General features: G+C 35.8%; 1 protein-coding gene across 4 annotated transcripts; it reads right to left on the bottom strand.

Annotated features, from left to right (window-relative positions):
• Positions 1 to 2,119: 2,119 nt before the first annotated feature.
• Positions 2,120 to 7,728, bottom strand: LOC110796417 (centromere/kinetochore protein zw10 homolog). 4 transcript variants are annotated; one of them, XR_008924230.1, is made up of 7 exons: positions 7,141 to 7,728; positions 6,759 to 6,932; positions 6,356 to 6,516; positions 5,638 to 6,002; positions 5,172 to 5,264; positions 4,019 to 4,845; positions 3,676 to 3,797 (listed from the first exon to the last, which is right to left on the bottom strand). XR_008924230.1 is itself a non-coding variant. In XM_056833290.1 (5 exons), the coding sequence occupies exons 1-4, from the start codon at positions 7,153 to 7,155 to the stop codon at positions 5,957 to 5,959; spliced, it is 396 nt and encodes a 131-aa protein (XP_056689268.1). In that variant the 5' UTR covers positions 7,156 to 7,725; the 3' UTR covers positions 2,120 to 2,458; positions 5,638 to 5,956. The 4 variants fall into 4 exon arrangements, 1 of the variants encoding a protein (XP_056689268.1); XR_008924232.1 differs by having other exon boundaries at positions 6,356 to 6,512; XR_008924231.1 differs by having other exon boundaries at positions 3,678 to 3,797; positions 4,039 to 4,845.
• Positions 7,729 to 8,683: the final 955 nt, after the last annotated feature.

The raw sequence follows: 8,683 nt of genomic DNA, 5'->3' as shown, positions 1-8,683 counted from the left end.
AAGCTATATGTGCAAAGGAACAAAATTGCAGCAAAAACAAACGATCGTTGACGAAAAACCTAAATCAAAACACACAAATACAAATTCGAAACAACACAAACAAAACGCGACATAATTCGAAGAATAATTCAAGTAGAACAACTAAAATAATTAAACCTAATTATCAAAATACGAAAAATCAAAGAAAATAGGTAGAAAACTAACCTGGATGAACAGTCGAGGTAAATGTAGCCAAATCGCGAAGAAATTGCAGAAGAAATCGCGAAAAAGTTGCGGTTGAAATGCAGAAGAGAGAAATTGCGGTTGAAATCGCGAAGAAAATACAACAGAAATCGAGCAGAAGAGAGAGAGAGAGGAGAGAGAAAAGAGAGAACAGCGAAGAAGAAAGAAGAACGAATGAAATCTGGTTCAACTTCCCCCAATTCAAAAGAGAAAAAAAAAAAAAAAAAAAAAAAAATTACACTTCACACGTGCCAAATAATCGGGATTGCCTAATATGGGCTTGGTGTACAATAATTTATTGTACACCCATTTTAAACAAGATTTTGTGTTTTTTTTTTCCCTTTCAATGTGGGATAAATACTTTTCATTAAATACTAGACTTGAAATCCACACTTTTTATTTCTACCAATGTGGGACAAAACCCATTTTCACAAAATGGTAGAATTAAAACTCATTCTTTGCATTGTATCCAACAATAATAATGTTAATTAAATTAGTTGGTTAAAGTTTTAGGAGAATAGGGGTCCTACATAGGGATAGATCTCATCTACCTCAGATTAAAATTACGCCAATCTTCATACATTAATTAGGTTGCAATAATACAGAATTGATGCCAGGAAAGTTCAAATGTATTTGTGCCTTGCCTTAATCCCAAGGAAAAAGGCATAAAAAGTACGGAATACTCCGTACTTCTTTGTGATGCATGAAATAAGTTGTTAGTCTACATCATTTAATCTACTCCGAAATTACTTAATTACTGTTGCTAAATCGGTCGCTTAATAACAGACTACTCCCTCCGTCTCTTTTTGTTCTTTACGTTTTCCTTTTTGGGTGTTCCAAAATGTTCTTTACATTTTCTTTTATATTATCAAACAAATGTTTTCATATTCTATCAAAATTTGTGTCCAATTATTATTTTAACCAATTAAATTCATTGAGTCATTTAGTCTCTCACACTTTTCCATTTGGATAATTTTTTTTTTTTTTTTTTCTATTTTTCCAATATCAGAATTTTGATAAAAGTGAAAACATTATAAATAAACGTAACTTGTTTTGTTTAAATAAAAAATATAGAGGAATCTCAATGTACATTAATTAGTCGTTAAAACGCGTGCAAAATACCAAACGTAAAAAACAAAAAGAGACCAAAGTAGTATGAACAATACTATTGGCGATTTGGCGGTAAAGTCAAGCTAAATCGGTTGCTTAATAACATACTACGTACTTGACAAACTGACGTACGGCTAATTTTTTTTTTTAATTTGTTGGCCAACATCCTCGAACTTCTTACTATTGCTTGTACTAACACTGCTTCCCCAAAATCATTATCAATGGGATTTTTACCCCACCACCATAGTTATACATTTCAATGGGATAAAAAAGTCAAATTAGATAATCATTATCAATGGGATTTTTACCTCCCACCACCATAGCTCTGATACAACACTCAATCCACAAAGGCTGTATTACAAGTGTGATCTATGCAACAATTTGAGACAGGGGGCAACAACAATAACATTGTTACCAGCATGAAGGAAAAAACAGGGGAAACATATAGACGAAGGAGAACACTAGTAGAAAAATATTGATTTGAGGCGTCACTTTTATATTGATTTGCGGCGTTTTAGGCGTAGCAGCAAATAGAGTGGCAGCAAATGAATTGTATTGATTTGCGGCGTTAAAAAACGCCTCAAATCAATCATTCATTTGCGGCGTAATTAGGGAAAAACGCCTCAAAATATTTGAATTGAATTGCGGCGTTTCTACCTGAACGCCTCAAACTTTGGTAAAATGGCAGAAGTTTATACGCCGCGAATAAATAATATATTTTTTTAATAAATAATATATATTTCGTATACTCAACAATCCCAAAAATGTAGACCTGTACTCACGCCACATTTATACAACGTTCAAAAGTGTCATCAACCACCAATAACTTTCCGAAACATTGATTTTTACATATAAGTTAACCATCATATATATGTTTAAAAAAATAAACCACCTAAATAGTTTCAAATCTATAATAACTATATCTTTTACACTTCGTACGTTACAAAATTGCACCAAAAATATAATAAGGCAATTATATATGATTTTAGTAGCACGAAACATCCACAAGAAGAGATCAATGAAGCGTTAATTACACACAATGTTCGGTGAAGTATGATGCCCATTTGTCTCGTATTTCATCAATTTGCTCATCGGTGAAAGGATCTCCACTCATTGAAATGCAAACCTAACAAAATAATATATATATATCATAAAATTAGTTATCTTCGGTTAGATGATCTAAAAAGTTGTTTTATGCGCGTTTAAGGCTTTAGGTCATATTTTGAATGTTATAGTCGTTTTTGCTCCCAACTCTAACCCGTGAACTTAGATTGGTATTCTAAACCCTTTAAATGTTTAATATACTTAGTATTAGGTTAGTTAGACTCATTCTCATCTACTTTGGTCAAGTTATACGCGTTTAAGGCTTTATTGATCATTGTAGGTCATATTTTGACTATTATAGTCGTTTTTGCTCCCAACTCTAACCCGTGAACTTAGATTGGTATTCTAAACCCTTTAAATGTTTAATATATTATTAGGTTACTTAGACTCATTCTCATCTACTTTGGTCAACTTACGTGCGTTTAAGGCTTTATTGATCATTATAGGTCATATTTTGACTATTATAGTCGTTTTTGCTCCCAACTCTGACCCGTGGACTTAGATTGGTATTCTAAACCCTTTAAATGTTTAATATACTTAGTATTAGGTTACTTAGACTCATTCTCATCTACTTTGGTTAAGTTATGCGCGTGTAAGGCTTTATTGATCATTATAGGTCATATTTTGACTATTATAGTCGTTTTTGCTCCCAACTCTAACCCGTGAACTTAGATTGGTATTCTAAACCCTTTAAATGTTTCATATACTTATTATTAGGTTACTTAGACTCATTCTCATCTACTTTGGTCAAGTTATGTGCGTTTAAGGCTTTATTGATCATTATAGGTCATATCTTGACTATTATAGTCGTTTTTGCTCCCAACTCTGACCCGTGGACTTAGATTGGTATTCTAAACCCTTTAAATGTTTATTATACTTAGTATTAGGTTACTTAGAATTATTCTCATCTACTTTGGTCAAGTTATGCGCGTTTAAGACTTTAATGATCATTATAGGTCATATTTTGACTGTTATAGTCGTTTTTGCTCCCTAACTCTAACCCATGAACTTAGATTGGTATTCTAAACTCTTTAAATGTTTAATATACTTAATATTAGGTTACTTAGACCGATAGCAACTCACAAGCTATAGATGAGTTTTCATTCAAAGAGGCAACTGTGTCTGAGTTCTAACTATCGTCATTGTTAAATCATATTCTTTAAAAATTGCAACTTCGCAAGCTTTCCCGTAAAAAGTGGAAAATATATCAGCAAAAGAAAATAAGGTTACAAAATAACTAACCTCCCAGGAAAGGGCTCAAGCCATATATTATTAACAACATCAAAGTTTCACAAAAGAAGAGCAATTAGACCATGACCAGCCTTCCATACAGCATGTGGGAACTTTGTCTCCCTTGTCCACTGTCAACAAAATAAATTTAAAGCTTATTTGATTGGTCTAGAATATTAAATATCATATAGGGAAATAGGACATGATCATAGATCAATATTAAGGTAAACAAAACAAGGATATTATTTAATTGCCAAAGATACCAAAGTATCGCATATAGTGGGTTCGTGTTGAAACCCCCCCAATTATCAAACTGCCATCCATCAAAGTTTCAAGCAAATAATTGTCATACCAAGTAAATAATAGAGTCACCTTGTCCTCAAGGTGAAAAGCCGGAAATCTGGTCTGGACGGCAAGGAAATCTTCCCAAGTTGCCTCATAATCTGGCAGGTTATCCCACTTAATGAGTACTTCTAACGCAGTTCCATCTCCAGAAACAGCAGGTCGAACTCCTACCAAGGAGTCAGGTTTTTCCACCAACTCCAAGTTTGTTATGGAATTAGTGGATGCAAATCTGTACCCAGAAACAAAGGTAATAATATTAAGGCTAGGATAGAAATAGTTGTATTTGAAGCTATTAAATCACCAATGGTGCATACAACTGAGGTAGAAGGACAAGAAAAAGACAGAATATATCACATAACATTCTTTTACGGCTCCTGCCTTATTTATAGTGCTAGCTCTGACAACTCCTCTCTCATGCGTGACAATCACCAACTTGCTGCTCACGGTATTTTCTAACAGAATGCTGACACCATTAAGTTGTAATTCCTGATTTATCCTTCCTCTTACGTCTGACATATGTCATTCTCACAGGGGGCTTAGTTGGGGGTAGCTGCTGCACTACAGATCCCAGGCTCTCTCAAGCCTGTGTAAAACAGAGGAATTAAGGGAACGAACAAAGAAAAGAAGAAATTGGGAAGACTAAAGAATTACGGTATATAATTTTGTCGCATAATATTTCTCATTTTGTCGCACAATCTTTTCAAAGCATGCATGATATACGGCATCTGCATTACATCCATCCTTAATTGATGGAATTCCGCCTGTTACAAGGACTTGCTTTAACCCTTGTGGGCAAAACTTAGATATGTAACAGCACAAAAACCCCCCATAGCTCTGTAAACAAAAGGGAAAGAAAGGGTCATTAATTTTTATGACTAAATAGTGACAAGGAGCTCAACAATTAGTATGCAAACTACACAGGCAGAGATCTCAAAATAGAATAAAAAGATGACATGAATAGTGAGCATACTCCAATAGGAAGCCAAGAACCATAACCTAATCCTAATAACAGTATTTGCAAATGAAGCTTCCTAAAAGTGAGCATACTTCAAGAAAAAAGCATTGCTTCCTAAAAGTGAGCATACTTGTAGGCATGTAATGGTCATTAGTGATGCAGAAGTTCTCACATCAATGATTTAAAAACTCCACGACATGAATACCTTGATTGGAATGGTAGCTTCATACAGCAACAGAACATCCCTTGCAGCATGATAGAATTCCAACGCCACTCTTGGGGATGACAAACAAACATCCTACACACAAGAATTATCAAGAAGTCATATATGCCGTCTTATAACATGCAATCAGCAAGATATCAATCCTGCCCAGAGTCAGGGACTCAGGATAGTAGGTATAACTGTGATAAAATGGTGAAGCAAAATGTTCATGTGAAGTAACTCTTAAACATGTCAAGTTTAAAATTTCATGGGGTTTATCCGCTAATCAGAATGATCCATGTATCACATTGAGAAAACATACTAGTTGTGATACCTTAACATCACAAAAACCACTGTTAGGTACAATTCCACCATAATTTGTCAAAATGAAAGCTTAGTGTGATTATAAATAATGATTAATATAAACAAGTGAACAAGTCAGAATAATAGCCAGAAATAACTATCTTACTTGAAGTGTTTGATGCACCAACTTCATCAACTGACAAGCAGCAAGGGACACTATACACTTCTCTGACGAAAATAGCAAATTGACAGCACAATCAGTGTATCTGTTATTTCCGAACTTAGGTCCTTTGCTGCTAAACTCCTGAGAGCTAATTGTTAGTACGTAATTCCAGCAGATGAGCACAAAGATATAAGACAGGTTGAATGAGAGTTGACTTCTGGAACAGTAAAGTCACATCGTAGAATCAACTGTCTAGCATTTGCCAGCATTTCTCTCTTTTTCCTCACAGCAAAGTGTACCTCCACGTTATCAGCAAAGTTGCTTAATCTTTCATCATTCTTATCAGATTTGGAAATGAACATAATCTCCTGTAAAATAATCTCAAATTCAGAAGAAGAGTTCATGATCTTCTGAAAATCAACTAACTTTAAAGCATCATCAGGGACAACCTGAGAATACAGAATACAAAAGATTCAACACTGCAAAGAGAGGTCAGACTACACTTAAAGAAATAAAAACAAAAGACCAACGAAAACTATGAATTCGCGTTGAAGATCTTAAGCAATCAAACCTAGAGATAGGGTATCAGGTGAACATCAGCCCCCCCCCCCCACGTCCCACACCAACCAGCTATCAACATACATGGAAAAAAGTATTTACATGATGCATGCAGTGAAGTTGAGCATAAACGAAACATGGATGACAAAGCTGAAGTGTTTACCTTTGAGAGGAAGTTAGAAATAATAAGCTCAGACATTCTTGGCCACGCAACCTTCCGAAACAACGCATCCAAGGACCATTTTCAAGACATATATACTGGTGGATAAACTTAACAACTATCGTCATTCTTGAGAATAGAGCATCGCTATCAATGTCATCTGTCTACATCAAAAAAAGGGGTTAATCTAACAGGCTATAGCATGCTGCGTTCTTTTCCTTGAATAACGTAGTCTAATGTTTTAGTGTGTTACTGACTAATTAAAATTTACCAATCACCAAATTCTTTAATGCTCTTCCTGATTTCTTATATCTTGCTTGTCTGCTTTGGCACTCAATATACATACAATTTCTTGAGTAAAAAGGGACCAAATTTATTATACGAGTATTTATATCATTGATGTTACCTTCGGCTCTAGACTTGAGACTATCTTCAAGATTTTGTCACTGCTCTCGACCAAGCTACCACTAGATTCTTCCAGAAACGAAACAGGGGAGTTAAATTTCACTGCAGGAGCAATGACATGCTTGATGAATAAGTCAGCGGTCCTTGCAAGCCCATAATCAAGTATTCCTAGCACCTGGGAAAATGACAATTGAAAACTATAAATTCTAGGAAATGGCAGCTAAATGAATCCTCAAGTTAGCCATGGAATACTCAAATCATACACTAAATTTAGCGAGTTTGCTAATGAATATCATCATACATTCATACACTCAGTTAGTTAAGAATAAAGAATTAAATAGCACATAACAACATCTCACTGCATTGAACAAACAGAAACTTACATCCATGGCTTCCATAACATTACGAAGCTCGACACCACGAGCCTCACCAACGCCAGAGCGATAAACAACCCGAATTCCACCAAAATCAGTGTCAAAACTCACCACAATGTTCAAAAAGTTGACAAGCAAATCTTGAATCTACAAACCCAAATACAACGTGTTACACCAAGGAACGAATTACAGTGAAATCTTAAATTTAGTTTAAAACCTAAGCAAAACCCATGAACAAAAATTTCAGGTTTCTTAGTCTCGAGCCTGAACCAACACCAAATTTGTAGGATACAATCAGAGATAAATTTAAAGCATTTTTAAGGTTCTTTTAAGCCAAAATTCGACATTGAAAATTAGGGTTAATTAATTTACAGTTTCAGCGGGAGAGAAGAGAGGAGAGGACAGAGCAAGAGAGCAATAATTAGATAATTCAAACACAATTCATGTAAATTGAGAGACTGAAATGAGGGGGAATAGAGCAATTGAACAAAAAAAAGGCAAGGATGAGGAGGAGCCAGTGGAAGCATAATGTACCCCAAGTGAGAACGGCGGCGGCAGAGATGAGTTCGAATGACCACGGCGGTGGCGGAGCTTAAGTTTCCCGGCGAAATTCGATGGTGAAGAAAGTAGGTCAGAGTCAGTCAATCGTACGAAGGAAGAAGAAGGTGCTGGTGTTTTTGTGAAGTGAAGACAAGCCAAAAGAAAGAAAGAAAGAAAGAAAGAAAGAAAGAAAGAAAGAAGCTCCAAATTTGCGGCGTTAAAGGATAGACGCCGCCAGATTTTTTTTTTTAATAATTCGCTGCGTCATAATCGAAGATAACGCCGCAAAGTGTTATTTTTTTAACTAATTCCTCGAATTTCTCATTTAGTTAGAGGCGTTAATTGATTAACGCAGCTAAGTCATGGCAGCAAATTAATGTTTTTCTACTAGTGGAAAGTGCTGAAAACAGGGGTGCACCAACTACATTTACTGTTGTTTCTACTTAATGCATCTGTGAAAAATCAAAATAGGGGTGCACATCCAAAAACTCATACTACCCCAAAATACTCCTAATGCAGCATTGCCTCATGCTTGCTTTGATTTCTTCCCCTTTTGTGGTGCCTTGGAAGTACTTGCCCCACCAGAGGCAACTTTCTTTTTCCTTGTTGCATCTCTCTGTTTTGGTGGTGCCTTGGAAGTGCCAGTACCAGACTTGCAGGTCCTTGCATTGTGCCCATTTACTTTCCTTGCATTTGCGCACCCCTGTTTTGAAACATCTCTTTCGGCACATCTCTTTCTCTAATTAGGGGGTCTTCCAACACTCCTCTTGATCCCAGAGGGGTTAATGGTGGGAAGTCTGAACTCAGGCCACTGAGTGGGGTCAGGCATTGGGTGCATATGCTCTGCATATGTATGTTTATAAGCAACACCCTTGAAGATAACAACCACAAAATCTTCAAGATTAAGTCTCTTGTTGTAAATCACCCTTAAAACATGTTTGCAAGGCATTCTAGTGACCTGCCATACCCCACATCTACAAGTCCTGGTGTCTAACCTCACTGGGAAGTGTAC

This window comes from Spinacia oleracea, chromosome 6 (genome assembly GCF_020520425.1).
Source record: "Spinacia oleracea cultivar Varoflay chromosome 6, BTI_SOV_V1, whole genome shotgun sequence".
NCBI classification, from domain to species: Eukaryota; Viridiplantae; Streptophyta; class Magnoliopsida; order Caryophyllales; family Amaranthaceae; genus Spinacia; species Spinacia oleracea.
Note: the sequence above shows the minus strand (reverse complement) of the source record. Positions and strands in the feature narration are given on the sequence as shown.